The sequence below is a fragment of the Sycon ciliatum genome, chromosome 1, assembly GCF_964019385.1.
Source record: "Sycon ciliatum chromosome 1, ocSycCili1.1, whole genome shotgun sequence".
NCBI classification, from domain to species: domain Eukaryota; kingdom Metazoa; phylum Porifera; class Calcarea; order Leucosolenida; family Sycettidae; genus Sycon; species Sycon ciliatum.
In genome coordinates, this window is record NC_088643.1 from 90,232,350 (window position 1) to 90,252,930 (window position 20,581).

At 46.5% G+C, this 20,581-nt stretch overlaps 2 protein-coding genes and 1 long non-coding RNA gene across 3 annotated transcripts; 2 read left to right on the plus strand and 1 right to left on the minus strand.

Annotated features, from left to right (window-relative positions):
* The first annotated feature begins 374 nt into the window (after positions 1–374).
* On the plus strand, positions 375–8,779 carry LOC135806366 (uncharacterized). Its single transcript, XM_065320541.1, has 5 exons — positions 375–1,381; positions 2,158–2,413; positions 4,397–4,732; positions 5,246–5,333; positions 6,490–8,779. Exons 1-5 carry the CDS (start codon positions 704–706, stop codon positions 8,357–8,359), a joined length of 3,228 nt encoding a protein of 1,075 aa, XP_065176613.1. The 5' UTR covers positions 375–703; the 3' UTR covers positions 8,360–8,779.
* A 1,581-nt stretch (positions 8,780–10,360) lies between these two features.
* Positions 10,361–16,790, plus strand: LOC135806370 (protein lin-52 homolog). The gene is made up of 6 exons (XM_065320546.1): positions 10,361–10,555; positions 10,639–10,704; positions 12,290–12,324; positions 12,896–12,968; positions 13,149–13,232; positions 16,329–16,790. Exons 1-6 carry the CDS (start codon positions 10,486–10,488, stop codon positions 16,379–16,381), a joined length of 381 nt encoding a protein of 126 aa, XP_065176618.1. The 5' UTR covers positions 10,361–10,485; the 3' UTR covers positions 16,382–16,790.
* On the minus strand, positions 14,578–19,581 carry LOC135806371 (uncharacterized). Its single transcript, XR_010551223.1, has 2 exons — positions 17,445–19,581; positions 14,578–15,671 (listed from the first exon to the last, which is right to left on the minus strand). It is a non-coding gene; the product is annotated as an uncharacterized LOC135806371 (long non-coding RNA).
* Positions 19,582–20,581: the final 1,000 nt, after the last annotated feature.

The window sequence follows — 20,581 nt, forward strand, 5'->3', positions numbered from 1 at the left end:
GTCCGAAATGTCTTCAAAAAAAGCTTCGAAAAGTCGAGGCTACACTTGAGTTAGGGGCGGTTCAGGGTATAGTTTCCAGAAATCGCAAAGAACCCAAATTTACCTCGGATGACAAGCTGCGCATGACGTAATGTAGGAATTTCGCCGAGCGCTGGGTCTATGCCCGTTGCACACTCTTGGGGGTTATGAACTCTTGGTAGCATGCATATGCACGAGTTGCTATTTTTTTGAGCAGGAAAATACACTCCCTGGCCTGCTTTATATTTATAGGCTAGCGTATACGTATAGCGCGTAGTGCATTATCATGATCGCATGATCAATTATTGATCAATATCAGGGAGTCGTAAATACCGGTATTTTACGACTCCCTGATCAATATGATAAATAATGCGCTATATGCGTAGAGCGACTCACTGACAGGGTCGACCACGCATGCTGACTAGAACGGAGTCTGATCGTCGATAATGGTTATTATTAGTGTAGATGCCTAAATTAATTTATGGTTTGAAGATTCGTGTTACATAGCTTTACAACCGGTCCGGAATGTTGACCATACTGGTCAGTGGTGATCATTTCTGGCAGTAATATAGCTGATTGCGTAGAGGAGGCGGGGCCTCGCGGCCGGTTCGCTTGAGAGTGGATATTGGAACGTTTTCTAACGGCCAGGAACCCGAACGATTACTTATCCAAGTATTCTGGAAGTATGGGGAAAGTGGACAAGAAATCTCAGCGGACCGCTCCAGCTTGTGGCGGCTCAGGGATTCACTATGGTATCCACGTTGCAGTCATAGCGGTTGGATTATTGATGTCCATTCTTGCATACAATATTGAATGGCATGGCTGGATAGAAAAAGTTGAGAAACGTGACGTTGCACAGAATTCTCCTGCAGGGTCAAATGCAAATGCTAGAGCGATGCGGCAGACCAAGCCGCCAGGCGACATAGACACAGTAGATGTGAGTAGTGGCGAATCCGCTGGAGTTCCACTAGGTCACATGCAGCCTCTAGGCTCTCACCGAGAACCCAGTGTAGATATCCCTGTCATCGACTACGTTCCCAATTCGGTGGATTTCTACGAGCGATTCGTACGCCGCCGGCAGCCAGTGCTCATGAAAGGTGCTGCGAAACCTATGCCGGCATACACACGCTGGCCACGCGATCCGCACTATCTCAGAGATAAGTTTGGAGACTCGCTGTTCAAAGTTGAGATGAGGAAGTCTTTCGACAACTCGCCGTATGAACGGGTGGTCATGAACCTGTCGGAATTTCTCGACCGCTACGAGAAGGAAGACATTTACATGGACACTCCGGCTATTCACAGCGCCATTTTGGATGACGTCACGATACCGATGTGCATGGCTTGCCCAGAGCTGAAGAATTCGGTAGGTTTGAACTTTGAACGACTGGCCTTGTAATCGCGGCATGCCACGGGGATGTCGGCGTGTTGTAAAGCACTTCACGAGTAGTAGCACAGATATCAGAGATGATGCACAGTTCTATAGGGCGTCCAGCAGAGTCTTGTCGGTTTGTGGGATTTTCTCTACACGAGAGTGCCATCCCTACTCAATTCCACTGTCAAACTACACTTCTCAGTACAAAATCTGTAATTCAGGCAGGTAGTAGGATTTTGGCAGTTTCAAGCCAATAAATCATGGTACTTTTTGCGGGGGGGGGGGGGGGGGGCTGTACTGTGCGGAATATGCAGTATACGCAGGGGCATCGGCAGGTATTCTTGGGTGGTATGGTGATTCATTGGTGAACCACAGGTGGTGAGCCTTTAGCAGAGCTTCCTTGGACTCTCCCCTGAACATTTTGAAATCTTATGACAAATGTTTTACATGTCTATGTGGCACGGGGCAAGAATTGGTACGAACAACACTGCAATGACCATGGAGAGTCCGGCGCCCCTGATACAGGTAGACATTATGTTATTGGGAATCTAGTTTGCAGGCTTGACTGAATGATAACATTTTAATCCGAATGTGTGCGAAGTCCCAGTAGAGGGAAAGAACCGGGTGGCTGTTAGTGTCTAACGCATCATGACGAGATAACAGTACTAGTTAAAAGACCATTGTTGGATGGAATAAACCCGTGCTCCCGACACTATTGTTGTGTGCAAGCCTCTTGCGCGTGCTTTCTTGCAATGTCCTTGCTGTAGATTGTCAGCTCACATCTGCTGTTCAGTAGCGGCGGTACCAGTTCAAGCTACCATTTTGATGGCAGTGACAACTTGCTAAGTCTTCTCTCTGGCCGCAAGCGTGTGATCTTTGTGGATGTTGCATATCACAATCATTCTTATGTCAATGATTATGTGCTCCATCAACCAATCTCACCAATCAATCCCGATGCAGTGGACCTGCTGAAATTCCCTCGCTTCAAAGATGTGCCGTATGGAGTGATAGAGATGGAAGCAGGTATGGTATGGGGGCACATGTGAAATGTATTCAGAGCTCAGTTCACACCGGGTGCATTTGTCGGCAGCAGACGGTATAAAGCCTGCTGGTTACAGTGTAACATTGTCGGCCGTATGGGCGGATGTTGCAGCAGCTTCTTGTGCGGTTGAATAGCATGCATCTCATATGGTGAAGCAATGGTCTCCGACAACCTCTCTTTCACAGACCATATTCATATACTTGAAGTATTATCACAACACTCTCCAAGCGGTCTCTGGCCTACACCAATCACTGAAAAAAGAATAAAATAAAACATCCGAATTTTCGGGCGAGGACCATCTTAAGGAATACAGTCACTCATACTCAATCGATCACATTCTTGGGACACACCGCTGCCGCGGCCATGTTGAGGTAGAAACGACAATCGAAAAGTTACTCCAGGGCTCGTACTCGTCGTACTCACCTGCCCATGTGTTTGCGTTCTAAACGCGTACAACAATGATTGTTACCCGCCAAACACGTACAAACGTAGTGTTTGGCAAAAATGAATCCGTTGGATCTAGCCAACTCTGCTCCCGGGGCAGGGTTGCTCAAATCCTAATCCCATGGATCGGGACTCGACCATCGATCATTGCAGATCGAGTGGATCCTAGGTATCTGGATCTGGATCCGACCAAACAGTCATAGTGTCAGGGCATATTCGATTGGTTGGATCTGGATCCAGATCAATAAGCCCATTGCAAAATGACGTACATGTAATTTGTACCATAAACACCCCACACAGCCACCTGGGCATAGTCGTGTGGGGCGTTGAGCAGTGCATTCCTGATCCCAATGTATTGACATGCATTTCTCATGCACTCCATATTTGACAATGCGCAATGGGCTTATCGGATCCACTCAATATGTGCATGTTCGTTTCAACGAATCAGGGTCCAGATCCAATGGATTTGGATTTCACCAACCCTACTCAGGGAGCAGGGTTGACCGGATCCACCGGATTCTTTTTTTGCCAAAAACACTTACTATGTACGTGACCAAGAGTACATAAACCAGAGTGTGCAACTGTGCATATCAGATCTGAAACAGCGCAGTTCGTGCACTACGTCATCCTGATTAGGCCAGCCAAGCCGCGACTTGCGTACAGCTCAAATTTTCGTGTTTCATAGCCCGGAAATCAGCCAAGTTTGCTTGATTTTAGACGTCATGTTTCAGGATTTCGGTGTTTTTATGGGACTGTGTACGCTGCGTACATCCACCGACAAGTAAATTCACCAGGCTATCTGTATCAAAAAACCGAAATCAGGACAAACTCAGTGACCTGCACCACCGTGACTGGTTACGCAACTTTTCACCGTACCTGTGGCTTACCATGCCGTCAGAAATGACGTACTGCACGAATTACGCTCCCACAGGAACCATCCCGAGTTGCACACTCTGGTTTAGGTGCTCTTGACGTGACACATGTACGAATGGCGGGAATAAAAGCGATGATGCGGAAATCGTTGCTTTCTCTCATGGAAACTCTCAAAAATCACTAAAATTCGATAAAGGGCAGCATTTGATTGGACCTTGGTACATGGTGGACCCAAATGATCCACTCAATCGATCTGGATTCGGATCCAACCAATGGAACACCCAAAATAAATGTCTGTATTTAATAATGTAAATAAGCGTCGAGGTGACAATGTTAATCGCAATTCTAAAAGTATTTATAATGTGATTGAGTATTTCGCTCCTGCTTTTGTAGTGGTTGAGCACTCTCATGTGGGGTAGTGCCTTTGCTGTTTGCATTACGCAGAGCTCACTGACTTGTCAGTTTGAGCACTCTGGCAAGGTACGGTCGGGCCTGGTTTAAATCTGGCTTTGGAAATTTTATTTTCATTGCTATCAGGTCCGGCCTCATTTTCTCTGTGCTGCGCTGATGAGTTCACAAAGAACGAAACAGCATGCTGTCCGCAGATTGAGTAATGTGATTGTATTAATGTCTGTACCGATGTTCAGGTGACATCCTGTATAATCCGAGCCTGATTTCTCATCACGTTCGCTCTTACGACTCTCCCAATATCGCTGTGAACATCTGGTTTGAAATATTCTCCTACGACAAGGACGTCACTACTCGACTAGGACTGGACCCCTCGACGGACCTTGTTGCTTTCAACGCTGCGCTGCACAAGACCACGAAAGAAATGTCACCAAGGACTATCGAATGTGATGTGGAGTCTTCACGTCTTTTCTCTTTCCTGAAGAATTCCTCCCTAGCCAGTGATGTGTTTACTCCAGATGAGAAAATCAATGGGTCAGCTTTGGAGCCCTTCAGGCTTCCAACAGGATACTTGAGTAAGTGGCACACTACACGACTACTGCACATGGCTGTGCTTGAGTAAGTGGCACACTACACGACTACTGCACACTGCACATGGCTGTGCTTGAGCTATGGACTACATGTACTGGGTTTTTCCATTTTGACAGCATGTTACAAGCGGCGAGGACGCATAGTGCTCCTGACTACAACCATAACCCGGTTGGCAGAGTCCCGGTCGCAATTATGGTAGTAGGCAGGAGCACTATGCGTCCTCGCCTTGTAACATGCTGTCAAAATCGAAAAACATGTTAAACTACCAAGCAAGGCTTCTTTATAATTATGTACTGGGTTGTAACTACTTATCATTCCGCGCCCGGCCCGGGGTAGATGTATGGTGCGGTAGGACTTCTCACATATTAACTTTGATCATATACTACGAAGGTAACACTCTGCCTTTAGCAGGTGTGTGGCTTGTGTTTCATATTTGGACAAATGCAGGGGAAATTCCAAGCTTCATGATTGTCATGTTTGATGCTTGCTCTTTTCAGTGCCACGTATGGGATTTGGCAGCCCGGCTTATATCTATGGAGAGAAAGCAACTGCAGCATACCTAGCTGCATTCAAAGCTGGCTATAGGTAAGGCATTTTCCTGAAGAACACAATACGTGTAGCTTTACCGACACTGTAACTCCCGTATCTATGCAAGAGAGTCGAAGAGACGTTACGGTTAGTGGCGTATGGCGCTAGTCAGGGCCCACGACGCTTTATCGTGTATGTATATGTACAGTCAACTTCGCTTATAACGACACTCGGCGGGGCATCAAAAAGGTGTCTTTATTCGCGAAATGTCGTTATACCCGAAGTCTCATTATATGTATTACAATGGGACGGGACTTTGCTCTGGGCATGGAAATTCTGTTGCTATTCGCGAATTGTCGTTATATCCGCAGTCGTTATTAGCGAAGTTGACTGTATGTGTCCAGACAGGCGGGCCTGATAATGTGATTGATCAAGTTAATTCGTATATCTGTGTGCGATATGTCCGTCAGCACGTGTTAGAGCGCAAAGGGCCGCGGCACGCCAGGCCTGGCGCGCTATCCCGTACTGCACCGTCAGACACAGCTGGCCTCGCGCATTCATCCACATATGTCCAATAGGGCTTTCAACAACAGGATCATAGTGTGAAGCAACTTTGCAGAATATACCGGTACATGTGTACGAATAGATAGTGAGGGACTATAAAGCATCAGCGCCGGTTGAATCGCGAGTTTCATGTATGTGTGGTGAAAAAAATGAAAAAGCGAGAGAGCTGCCAGCTCACGGAAGTGACGGCTCTTGCTATGCTTGGTATTTACCTTTGTCATCATACTTGTACGTGTTTTTAAACTGATTGAAACGTCTTTTGCAATACGGATATCGGGTGCATGCTCTTGTATTGCAAAGAGGCCTCGACCAGTTTGAATAACACTCACGATGACCGAAGGCCACGATCACACCGAAACAAGCCACTTTGGGCTTGTTATCGCTGGGGCTCAGCTGGCTTGCGCGCTCCCTGAACAGTGACAGTGGATGGCGTTTGTGAGGTGATGGGTAGACTCATCATTAATTTTTTCGCAAGTTCAACATTCTGTGCTGCTGTTGTTGTTGGTTTTTTTTGAATTCTTTATTCTCACGATGGCACCATCGCCAATAAGAGATGTTGTTGTTGTTGTTGTTTGTTGTTGTCGACGACGAATTTTCCTTTGATTTTTCTGCGTGACTGTTGCAACTTTGTTTCTTTTTGTTTTGCCAGGATGGTGGACTGTGCACAGCTATACGACGAAAAAGCACTTGGAGCAGCTTTGCGGCAGGTAAATATTCCTCGCTCCGAGATCTTCATCATTTCCAAAATACATCCGAAGAATTTTGGCACCGAGAACACGCTGAGATCGATAGATGAATCTCTCGACAAGCTCGGTCTGGAGTACATTGATGTGATGCTGCTTCACGCAAGGGATTGTAGGGGTTTGCCAAACTGCCATGAAGAAGGCGGTACTTGGCAAAGTGCCTGGCACGGCATGGTACGTGCTGTGGAACTTGGCAAAGTTCGCAGCTTGGGTGTGAGTAATTTCGATGAAGTTGCTGAAATTCAGGAAGTCCTGCAGCTTGCTAGAGGCAGACTGTCTGTTATTCAGAACTACATGGACCCATTTAACGTTCCGATTGAAGTACTCAACTTCTGTTCTCACCACAATATAACATTCATGTCGTACGGCATTCTTGGTCGAAGCTACGTTCAAGATGATGGCATGCCAGTCAATCCTGTTCTTACTGCTAATCCCGTGGAAATCGCCAGTGAAGATCGTCAGTGTATGCCGGCACAAGTAGTACTCCGCTGGGCAATGCAGCTTGACGTGGCAGTCATCCCCAGCACAGTGAACACAGTGCATCTGGCAGTTAACCTGCACTCGTTCGATATACACCTGAAGCCTGATGAGATGGATGCCATTACTGGCCTTCGGACTAAACCCCCAAACCCCCAGCAAAAAGCACACACTGGCAGTGTTAGCTCGCAGTCTGGGGAGCAAGCTGATAGTAGTGAGGTAGTGCCTGCTGAATATCAAGGTCATGTAGCATTGTTCAGTGCAGAGGCTAACATTCATGAACTGAATGTGTTCGCTGGAGGTGATGACGGATACTTCATCGCATTCAATGGTCAAAGTGGTGAGATACTGTGGCAGTACATGACCTTCAATGAGTTTGGCTCAACTTGTGTTTTCAGCCCTGACCATTCTCACTTGTACTTCTCATCAGAAAACAATCGTGTCTACTCAGTGCAAGTCTCGACTGGTGAAATGGTGTGGAGTGTGCACACTTCTCATGCCTTCATCGCTACACCGCGCCTCTCCACTGACAAGTCTGCTCTGTTGACTGGTAATCTCGGTGGGCAATTCGTCTCCATCGACAGGACTAGCGGTGAAATCAACTGGAACAAGAAGTTGGGAAATGGAGAAATTTGGTCAACTGCCAACGTGGCTGTTGTGGATGGCAGTGAAATGCTGTTCGTTGGAATGCTCAACAGTGGTCTATATGCGCTATTCGTTGAGAATGGAAGCCAAGTTTGGCGCATGGATGTGAATGCTGGGGTGTGGAGCTCACCTGCCATCACTGCTGATGGTAAACAAGTGATTTTCTCAGGTCAAGATGGCAGGGTGTATTGTGTTCACAGTAGAAGTGGGTCCATCATTTGGACATGGTACACACGTGGCCGCCTTGTTTCCTCTCCACTCCTCAAAGGAAACATGGTGTTTGGAGCATCTGATGCTGGTGCTATGTTCGCACTCAATGCTCGGACGGGCGAGAAAATCTGGAAGATCCGTATCAGCTCAAACACGGTGTCATCACCCAAGCTAAGTCCCGATGGGATCTTGGTGATAGGTGGGACTGACCGCACGATACGTGGTTATGACTCATCCACGGGTAAGCGTGTGTGGACTGTTAAGACAGGTAATGAGGTATGGGCCAGTGCATCTATCACATCAACTGGAGTAGTGTTCATTGGTTCCACTGATGAGTACATGTATGCACTCAATGCAAGTGATGGTGCTGTGCTATGGAAGACTAAAGTGTCACCATTTGCTGCCTCCCCATGCGTAAGTCCAGCGTATAGCTATTCACCCTGACAGTGAGCTTTCTTCCTTTGTTAGAGTACACCACGTGTGACGTAAAAAAGAGCCCGGACTGCTTTTCTGGCACAGTCACTTGCTAGACGCTGAGCATGCCCTAGAATGTGCATCTTGAGCTGATAGTTATGTTATTGGGTTGAGTTTGCTTGTACTTATTGATACTTCTTTGAGTCAAGAGAAATCTATCAAATACCATTGCCTCATGTTGACCGTCAAGGAGAATCCTATTGCTTGGACGTTGAGCTGCTGCTGGCCTTGAACCATAACTTACTAGTAGTACAAGCAGATCGCATGCTCAATACCATTGTGATGTTTTCGTACACACTTGCTGGATGGACCAAGTGCTTTCAAGAGACTCTTTGTTGCTTTGCATACAGGTTTGTACACACTTCATTGTAGGTCATATTATGGTAGTTACTCCACCGATTTGGCTACCGGGAATCACACGCACGCATGCGCGCGCGCGCGCGCGCACACACACACACACACAGTGACGCACACATATACACCGGCACACACACATACACACGCACGCACACGCACACCTCAGACCTGCCCATCGCTGAAGCGATGACGCACACACACACACACACACAAACATCTGTGCCCGCTTCTTCAGTGCTACACTGCTCCCCTCATCACAACAGGCTGTGTCCTCATGATGCACCTACTCGTGGGGTTATGATGGGCAGTGGGTTCGAGCCGTTGTCAGGCGGCAAATGGGTGCAACAGAAGGATCCACGAGCGGGATTCAAACCCAGAACCTCTGTCTTTCTGGGACAGTGCCCTACCGACTATGCCGCTAGTACCGTGGATCACACATATCCTTGGGCCCGTCTGGCTACAGTACCACCCAAGTTGTCATGGCAACTACTTGAAGTACAGTTAGGGCGAGTGAATCATGAAGCTGCTACACTTACATCAAGAGTACATAAAAAGGTTTATGTAGTATGTTCTCTTGCTTACATGTATAGCAATGAATGCCACCCGACCTTGTTGGTATCCTGCGCTCTCCGTCTCTCTCTCTCTCTCTCTCTCTCTCTCTCTCTCTCTCTCTCTCTCTCTCTCTCTCTCTCTCTCTCACACACACACACACACACACACACACACCGTGGCAGTGAAGGATGATGATCGGATGATGAAAATGATGATGCCGATTGAGAGCATAATCCAGGCTCTTTCAGTCTTTGTTGAACTTTTTTCAAACATTGTAGCCTGAGGGAGTCCGCTGCACCTGAGCAGGCGCGTGCTTGGCGATGGGCACGGGGGGCACGTGCACCCCCCAAAAATTTTCAATCTGGGTAATTGCAATTGTAATGTATGCAAATATGCTCTAAATTTCAAGAAAGGTTGCAAACAAATTGCAGAAAATTGCCGGGGGGGCTCCCCTCGGCTCCCGTGCACCCCCCTAGTTTGGGGGCCGAGCACGCCCCTGCCTGAGTGCCTTTGCAAATGCTCTGAAAATTTGTATCCTACCAGTGCAATGTGGAGCAACAGACTGATGACAGAGAAGGAAGGGGTGTACTGTTCTTATGGCTAATGCAACTAACCTGATGAATATCCGGGACTAAGAGAATCACTGCAGCTGGACGGGAAGACCGAGGCTTCTCCAGACAGTGATCACACTCACACAGGACAGTTAGCTTGTGTGCTCTTCATTTTTACCACCAATAGTAGAGTTCACACGGCACGTCGGGCACACAGACCATACAAAAACACTTTTGCCACCACTAATTCTATGGCTTGTAGTTGTACTCTGCCTGGTCGGTGTGAGTGTGCACGTGCGCGACAGGGAAGTCGTAAAATACCGGTATCTTACTACTCCATGGTCTGCTCACTCTGCAGCACAGACTAGACGTCGACGTCATGTGCAAGTGCAAGTACATGACACGTACATGTGCATGTACAAAATCCATACGCCACGTGAATGCATGATCTGATATGATCGACTGATCGTCCACAAACACGAAACAGAATGAGAAAAGACTCTGATCTGATCTGTTTGAAAAATTTCAAACTCAAAGATTCCTGACTACACTAGTCTTGTTGTAGCTTGTTCTCGGCGACTTTGTTGTTGAGAATTGTTATTGCTTCAGAGTTGTCTTCGCGTTTCTGAATCTACAATGAGTACCAGTGCAGATGCTGCACCTACTGTTCCAACCACGTCGACTACAGAAACCATAGCTGCAGATGGTGAGCTAGTAGCTGATCACCGGTCAGTTTCGTTGAAGTCGAATATGACGAAAATGCTCGACTGTTCTTTTTTTCTTTGGCAGGAGCTACTATTCTGACGGCCGACGAGAAATTAGATCGAGAATCTCCAGAACTATGGCCGATTACCCGTAAGTTAGAAAATGTTTCGTGTGCCTGGGTCGGAGCTTTAGCGTCACCAAGGGTGCACCCAGTATTTCACGATATATGGAGAATCAGCAGTGAACTCCCGATCCCAACCATACAATATGTGCATGTAGCATGAATGGCTCATTTAATACTAATCTAAAGTGACATGCACGTATATACAGAGTGCACCTTTCTCACATTTTAGCAGTCTCAGATTCAGTGCTAGGAAAAGTATGGCTCATTTTTCAACAGTGACACAAGGGGCGTTGGAAGGTATTGGACATTTGGGTGGCCATATGAAAAGGTGTGTGTGTGTGGGGGGGGGGGGGGGGGGAATTATTTTGGAAATTAATTATTTGGGCCCAAACAGCCCAAATTGTAGTGCTTCGTGGCCCTGCACCAGGCCACTGTTCGTGTGGACCTCCCTGTCACTCGAAGGGTGAAGTAAGGACGGATTTACTGCAAACTGTGCAATGTGTGTACTGTGCAATGTCCGTGCCGTGCGTGCTACAGACAGGAATCGCTCATTCGCCCCACTGCCAAGGCACGATCTGATGTGCTGCTCTGCATTTGGCCACAGATCTGGAAAAGTTGTACTGTTTTGGCTTTCTGGGGTTTCTCTTGATGCGTCGTATTGCCACAGCTTCTGGTGATGTGACCCACCTCACACATGTTCAAGAAGATTGGACTTGTCCCGTGTGCCAGTCGCCAGTAACTGACCGTTGTTCAGTTTTGATCGTGTCGAAAGTGATATGTCCAACTACCTCGCTGTACTCACTGTCAATCACTGAGAAAAGCGGCCTATTTCGGAGATGCCACTATCAGCAGGACTTTTAAAATGAACATAGAGAGTTGTACACAAGAGAAAGGACCAAGGAACTACAAGTTACGCTATACTGTCCACTAACACCACCAGTTACTAAACAATCAGCTCATGCGATAACATTGCACGACACTGACCGACGGTACTGACGTTCTTTGGTCCTTTCTCTTTTGTATAAATTAATTCTTGGCTCTCCATCCGAGTCCATAGAGAGTTGTAATCATTGGCACCAACAAGTCTATCTTACCAGGCGACTCACTACCCAGTAGTTGGTTGGCCATACTGAATGTTGGCTGTGAGACACCTGGTGAACATTCCTATTCCAGTCCTGCACTATCTCCGGGCACTATAAATAGCAAACCACTCTGAACGCTTTTAAACTTTGAAAGGTTTTAAAAATATACAGTAGAGTCGCGCGTCCAAGAACATTGTTTCCAAGGGGTTAGCCTGGGGCGTTCTTAACACTTCAGGCTGGACGTTCTTCGGTGCGGAACTCTAGTATCCATACACGTCCAAGTGATCCACTTTCAAATTGGGTCGGATCGCCAAAGTTTGCAGTGTACTGCGGTGTATGAACCAATGTCAGTTTCCGTTACTGTGGAACACTTGATTCATCAGAACGTTTACACTGGGTAGTCCCGCTATCTCTGGACACGGCTTGCTGTGGGTATGGGTCACAATGGGTAGGGATCATCTATGCTGGCATCCTTGGGGGTAAACACTGCTTTTTCTTTGTTATCTTGTTTTCCTGCTCTATTTTGTAGCGTATGCAGAACTGATGAGCCCGTTCCGAACTGCGGTGAGGAGTTCCATAGCATTGCTAGCTGAGAATTAATGTCTGACAGTTGACAACCCTAGCAGTATGCAGCGTTGATCTCCAAGCTGTGGGTGCCGTGTGTAGCGAGCTGCCTTCATTGCACAGTGAAATGACGCTCAAACTGACTGACACTGGATTTGGATTTTCTTCCAGTTTAGGCTCAACGATTCAACGCATAAATGTTGTGGATTCAGCTGCAGCGCGAGTCATCACACATAAAACCTTCCGAAAATGCATGCTTGGAAGCTGGAAACGGTAACACATGAATAATGACACAGCAGCCCAGCTGCATATTCTTATGGCTATGCAGTGACAACATGCACTCTATTGCTGACACTGCTACCACTCACTGGATGAAATTCTGCATGGATGTTAAGGATTAGGGAGTAGTAAAATATGTTTACTACTGAGTACTCCCTGTTTAGGATGGCGTCTTGTCTGTTTTCAATCCTTGTTTTATACTCTGAGTGAATGCTTGTTCTCACATACCTAGTAGTTGCTGTACTCTGGACTTTCTTTGTGTGGCACTTGTTTTCTACTTTGCAACTTCCAGTTCTTCGCATCACCGCTTGTCCATAATAAATGGCAGGCAGAACTCGGCAATGATGACTTCAGCATGCTTCAGGGTACGTATCACAGTGCAGGGTACAAGCAAGCCGTTTCTCCTTTCTTGCTCCAACCAAGAGCATAGCAGTCTGAGATTATATCTGCCCTACTGTAGCAGGTTTTCCGTGTTGAGTGTCTTGTGCTGTGTAATCATCTAAACCCAGTAATGTGTGTTGCTTTCATACTCGTTTACACCTTAGAACTGGCAAGCCTGACACAGCAGCAGCTGCTGGAGAAAGTGAAAACCCTTCAAAACCTAGCGTACGAGCTTGGGCGTGAAGAAGGTATGTGCTGTGCCGTGGGTTCAACTGGTTTGCATACATGTGTTGCTAGTTATGACCTGCTCTGAGAGAGAGTGTGTGTGTGTGTGGGGGGGGGGGGGGGGTAAATTCACAGTAGGTACTACATGCAAGAGTACAGTAAACCTGTGTTTGCTGGACCCTGTACCAAGTGGTCTCCAGTATTGACCGGGCAAATTTTCATGCACCGATGTGCTGTGGATCGAACGTGCGTCCCTGGATCAAGTGGAATCCTGTCATATCAGGACAGTTTCCGCAGCATCAAGGTCGTCCAGTTAGGGCAGGTTTTACTGTACTTCGGTGTATAACTCCAAGAGGTTAAAAGTAAGTTTTCATGATATGTTGCCAGCTCTGTGTGTATGTACCAAATGAACTAGCACAATAATGTTGTGTAGAGTCAAGTGGATTATCAAAAGTACATAAACCAGACTGTGCAAGTCTGCTTCTATGCTGCAGAAAACCACTTCTACGGTGAGGTTTTTGTTTAGGTCATCATGGATCGTAGGGAAACCCGTTATACCGCACTAACCGCAGTCGCAGTGCCCAATCACCGTATCACACAGGTGATAGAAAACAGGGAAATCGCGTGTGTTTTCAATTTTGGACAACAAGCAGCGATGCGCAATAGAAATTTATTATAGTATTAAATTTCAAATTTAATACCTTGATGGTGGTAAAATGACTGTGAACCGGTATGAGATGCAGTAATGATCAGTTATTATGACCATGTACTTAAAAAGCCAAAACCATTCGCCGTCGGTGCATTCTCCCGTAGCTGCACACTCTGGTTTACACAATAGTATGACAATACCCTTGATTTTATCATGAAAATGGCGTAATCTGCGTAAATGCTGTGGATCGAACGTGCGTCCCTGGATCAAGTGGAATCCTGTCATATCAGGACAGTTTCCGCAGCATCAAGGTCGTCCAGTTAGGGCAGGTTTTACTGTACTTCGGTGTATAACTCCAAGAGGTTAAAAGTAAGTTTTCATGATTATGATATTCGCCGTCGGTGCATTCTCCCGTAGCTGCACACTCTGGTTTACACAATAGTATGGCAATACCCTTGATTTTATCATGAAAATGGCGTAACTCGGGGAAACGAATCGTGATGAAAATCAATGTGGACTTGCCCACTCTTGAGTCTCGACTCTTGGTACCACTACATATGCAAGTACAGTGTTCTTCTCCTGATGCCAGAATTCTACATGGGTTTCTTACATGCAGAACGGATAAAGAGCTCTCCCCCTGGATTGTTTGGAGCTCTGCAACTTACAACCATAGACCATGAAATTCCCATACACTGTACCAAACCACAAACTCCGGGTAGTCAATAAAAGAATCCAGAATTCAACACAGGCTTTAATATGATGAGTATTGAGTGTTATCACACCAAGTATCACTGAAGAGCAATCGTGCACAGTAGCAACAGGAAATATAGTCCAAAGGGGATCATCTCAACACGTGATGTCCTCCATATCGGTTTGGATCTAAATGAAACTGTTGTAATCCAAAAATGTTGTTAATTTATTGTACACACACAACAACAAACGTAACACAAATGAACTCTTGTAGAAACTTAAGTATGAGAGGTAAGACCTACATGTAATAACAGCACTGAACAGTAAAAGTGATTCAAACAATGAAAAATGAGAACAACCAACTTGCGGGTACTAGTTTGAGTGCAAAATGGCTTCTAAAACCATTGTACTGTAACCTGTCACCATGACAACCACGGCACAGACTAGTGAAACAAGAATCAGAATACGAGTTACAATCAGGACTAGCTACGAGATGATTCTACACTGAACAAGTTCTCTTACAAAACCTACGTACCACACTGTGACTCCCACCACCACTCATATTCACTCTCTCTCTCTTCCTCGCTGAGCTGCTTGGCTCACTGCTTACATCATCCGTTGTGTCTCTGCCAATCCGACACGATCATGTTGCATGCGGCATCGCCTTCTTTTCTGGTCCGTCCATTTGTCCTGTCTGTTCAGTGCATACGTCCTGTTGTAATTTGCGGTCGCTCGTCTCGGTCTGTCGATTGTTGGTTTATTGAGTAGTTGTTGTTGGTTATGTCGCTGGTGTTGGTGCCATTGGGGCAGAAGGTAGGTTTGTTTGAGTAGTTGATTGTAGTGTTGGTGTTGCTGTTGGGGTTTGGCGTGGCCTGCCACTGGCACGTTTCACCGCCGCAAACTCCGATGGCAGGGGAGCCCCGGGCAGTAGCAAAGGCGGCGGCACATGCTCCTTCCATGGTCGGCCTTGTTAAGTCTCCTCCGCCACCAGTGCCAACAGGTCCACAGATTGGGTTTGGGCTATTTGTGTAGGTACTTCAGAAGTAATAGTTGTTTTCTTGGTCTGCCGCTTTGGGGTCTCTGTTGTTGTGCACTTGGTGGACGTTTTTGTGAAGTGCTATGCCTGTGTAACAGTGTTGTTTGCGTACAGCACAGTTGTACACAAAGACAACATTGTCAGTTTCATAATAATCAAAAGGTTTTCATCATGACCACAGAAAACAAAGCCAGATATATAAAATTCAAAACTTGGCAATCACTTTTTCAAATACTTTAGTAGTTGTTTTACTAGGACAATGATGCACTACAGACTGAAGCACCTTTCTACATGTGACTTTTCTCCACTAGAAGTGCTAGCTTCAGTTTAGTTGGGACATGTTTCCTAGACATGTTGGTTGAAATAGTATACGCGTAGCGTAGTTTTCAACATAAGCATGGTCTTCAGTATAACTTAAGCTCAGTAGGGAGGGGTATCAGGTCTCATGCCAGCTTTACTAAAAAAAAAGGGTTCAACTAGTACACAGCTTGCCCAAGCGCTGCGAACATGGCGCAGCGTTGTTTCGATCTTGGTGCGAATTTCACTGGCCAACAATACACAGTGCCAGCCAGCGGAATTTTCCTGTATGCGTATACCGGCAATGTTCGAGCCCAGTGTTTGTAGTGTTAGGTCTGTGCACCACCCAGTGCTATATTATTCATGGCATGAACTTCACTAGTCGGTACTGTCTTCTTGTGGAAACTCAATGTGTTCACTTGTGTTATTATCTTCTCTTGTCTGCAGCACACGAGGCCACCCGTGGCCGGTATTTGCGAGTGCTCGAACCTCAGACATAGCCCCCAGTCGCACCTGTCCTATCTACCGGTATGTTCCTTTCCGGGAACACACATGCTCACAGAATACGTCCAGTGCAGTGTGCTGCTGTGCACCAAGGCTCTGATGAACCGCTTGTAATATAACTTACTGTACATATCGCAATGGACTTGAGTTTGCTGTTTATTTTACTTGTAAAGTCAACTGAAATAGTAGTATCTATAACATCTGTTCCCGCATAAACCGTGATTGCTACTTCATAACATGCTTTTCTGTACATATGCTCTATACATGTAACTCGCTGAGATTGAAGAATGTTTAGTGGCACTGTGCACACCTAAATGTGTGCGGTTCATTTGCTGCTTCTTGCATTGTCGTGTTATCAGCAATAGTGGTACCGATAGTGTTCAAAGTTTGATACACTTATTGTGAGCTCTGGTTGCCAGTTCAACTTGTAAGGGTACAGTTGGCAGGAAGAAACACGTGCTCCGGCGTTGGGAGTAGCCTACTTTTCACTAGGATAGAGAGCTACAGGTGATGCCACAGATAGGAGCTGTAAGGTTTCAAGTACTGTAGTGGTTAGAGCATCGCTGGCTACAAGCGAGGGCCCCTGGTTCGAATCCTGGTGGTGACAGTCAGTTTTTTCTTCGGACTTTTCCCGTTTGTGTCTTGTCCCTCAAACCAGTTAATAGTAGTGCTACTCGTCCTAGTTCTCAAATGCCCTGTACAATCCTGTAGTTGGAAGTAGTACTGGCCACATACTATCTACCGTTAGTGTCTACACATCCAGCCCAGAATACAACAAGGTTAGCCAGCACAGATAATGCCACATAATGTGACATTGAGCAGAGGTTCTTTGCAATCGTACTCAGTCACCCAGGCCAGAGGAAAGAGAAAGACTGGCACCCTAATGAATTGCACTCTGAATCTAACCCGCGGCAAGCGAACCCTCGGTGGAGGAACTTCAGGCCAGGAAACTTTCGGAATCTCCCACTGCTACTAGAAGTATGTAGTACTGCAATGCTGTGGTAATGAATGCCACTTCTAGCAGTCACTCACCAAAAGTCAGCCTAGTGTTTCACTTACTGCAGCATCGAACGCGGAAGCAGCAGCAAGATGGAGTCCCATCAGAGCGGTGTGTCAGTGAACGTGACACAAACACAGCGGTGAAGAAGTACGCAAATCCGACACTGCCATTGACAAGTGTACGGCACGACATAACATCAACACGTCCTGATCCTGTGAAAGGAAAGGAAGAAAACTACACGAACATAAACAATGAGCACCGATGAAACAACAAACTACTTCAGCTCACACAGACCACGATGGTTTTCTACAGGAACCGGTTAGAATTGGCAAGTGTTTTCACAGGAGTCTTTCGGTTACTCAACTGTGCTGTCAAGAAAGGAATATCTTGTATATACCTGTTTTATGCTCTTCTTGATACATGTATGTCGACTTCCTGTAGTAGTACTAGTACCATAATGCGGGAGACGTGGAGTGTGATCTCAACTGAAAGTAGGAGCGAGCATCAGTGAACGGACGGGAATATGCCCAATAGCCACCGCAAAGAGTGGTCCCGACGAGAATGCAACTCTGGTTTACCTAGGAGCTCTGCACGGTGCGTTGCTTTGATCGCGCAGTGCAACAACTGTCAGGCTGACTCGCTAACTCTTCCCCACCCAATTCACGAGTAACAATTCCACAGGGCTCAGGGCATAGTAACTGGTGCGGCAGGTGCGGCCAAACCACACCAAATTCCAATACTTCTTGGAGTGTTGGATGAATGAGGAACCACCCTGACTTTGACGAAGTATGGTAGAATCTAACCGGTAGAAAAACCCTCATGTCGAATGTTGGTGTGATTTTCTCTGTCCCTGACCCGGGCCGGAGCCGGTGCCATTTCAGTTACTACCGGCAGATGCATCACTCTACTGTGAAGGAAATAATTAATTGATCCAAGTGAGTATGGATTAGTGCTGGGATGAATGTCATTTTCTATGAAAGAATGTTCTTTCTCTCATGTTTGAAAAGTGCAAACTGCAAGACTCCCACAGCAGCTTTAGCAAAAACAACAGAGGAAGACGGAGAATTCATCACTTTCTACATGTCTGGGAACAATGCGAAGGGTGTTAGGAAAGCTGCAACACGATTCGACTGTGCATGCACTTTCTGCAAGAACAGTTTGTACATGAACCTGTCACTGGTGCTAATACTCTACACTGCTGTGCAGAGTATGAGTACCCCCATCAAATGCATCGCTTGGTTGAACGTGTTGCAACTGGTTGAACCCTACTAATCCCAGCCCCCTGCAATCTCCACACCGAGACTATTGACAACAAATCAACTACATTGAAATGGAGTTCCTTTACAAGGGGACGACGGAAGCACACCCGAATGTTAAAGACTCAAGCTGAAGATGGTTTGACTCTCCGCACAACCAGCAACACGGGCATGCACCAACAACAAATAAACAAAATAACGCACTTCAACAAAACTTTTATGCTGATCAACATTCGAGCGTTCGAACTTCAAATGCTAATTTCAAATAAAAGGGGCAAAGACACAAGGTGAAATGGCGGCCTTCCCACACAAGCTCCGTAAGCTTACAACCTGGCACAGAGCTCTCCCTCTCACCACCACCAAAATCAATTTCTGCATGGCGGCCGGTCAAAGCAAGACTGGTGGTATCTGACATAGCGGGCTGGTACAAATGGTTCGACACACAAGAATTTTGTAAAATGATGATGGTAAGAAGGAGAGCTCTGCGCTAGGGTGGGCAGACGTGTGTTGACGCGAGTTCGCTAGGTACTAGGCGTGTCTTGACCACCATAGCATTCAACGGTCTGCAGTCAGTGCATAAGTTGTTAACCCACGAGGGCAACATCAGGGTTATTCAACCACATATTATGCAGCTGCAGTGATGTCTTCAAATGCATTCCCCGCTTTGCACAAGTGTTGTTAGCGCCTTGGTGCGTGACCATAGGCCAGAAAACAATAAGCCTCCTCCCAGTACAGCCAGCCCTGAGTACCTGATCTACAGACTCCATGCCAGAGGGCACAGTTCCCCTGGTTTGAATACAGGTTTAATAGTACTTTGGGAATCCTCTCCATGCCATTGAGGTTCTCTTGAAATTCCCGAACCAGGGGTGTAGCGACTACTTACTTTGAAGTAGATCAGTTCTATTCAGGATTTGGCTTGCCATACAATTAACCGACCACATTTTAAAGGGGAACTACACCCAAAAATCAAAACTTCATGGTCCGTAGAGTTTTGGACTCTGAGTCGAATGGTGAAGGTCCCACTTCGATCCGACCAAGCGTTCCTGAGATATCTTCGGTTTAAATTGTACTTTCGGGGGACGCGCCATGACGTCATGCGGCCGCGACACACCCCCAACACGCCCTTCTACGTCATTGAGACTCGCTTGCTTGGGCCAAGCTCAGAAGTACAGGTATTTTGGTATGTGAAAGGAATAGTTCTGACAAAGACGTCCTCACCATGAGCGATTCCGACGTATCAGACGAGCTTGAAAGCTCAGAGCCTGAGCTGAAAATGTTTGGCTTCGGGCATGAGCCGAAATTTTCAGGAAAGGACATGGCAGCGCAAGCGGTGGCTTCCATTCGGACTGTAAATGTGGATGAAGCAGAAATTACTGCAATTGGAGAAGTCGCTCTCCATCAGCAACATCTGGCAACCGGTTGGCTAGGCTATTTCGAAATGAAGCGGCAGCCAAAGCAGCTCAGACAAGCCTGACAATCCGTAAGTGTTTTCACAGTATAGTCCTACGTAATGCTCACAAATCGAATCGTTCTCTTCATATCGTAAATAATAATTGTGTGAAATTTTGTATTCGCACAGTACTCAGATCAATAGTCTCCTCACTCGTACTCCTGTACATGGAGTTTGCTGCGTAACATGGCTAGTATTATCTCCGTGCAAGTCGTGCAATGTGTATCGGTTCACTTATCTCACACAAGTGGACTGCACCTCAATTCGTATAGTGGCGAAATACATTCTCACCTTTTGCATTATCACTTAGTCTTTACAGAATGCTGAGACGTTCTCTTGTATTTCACGTAGCTGTGTACCAACAATTACGCTGTGCACTCTAGCAGCAGCAGCAGCAGCACAGTAGCATATTGAGTGCGTTTTGCCCTACTGTGGTGTCTCATGGCTGCATTACCGGAACAGCTCTGTCCTTCTTGATTATCATTCTAAA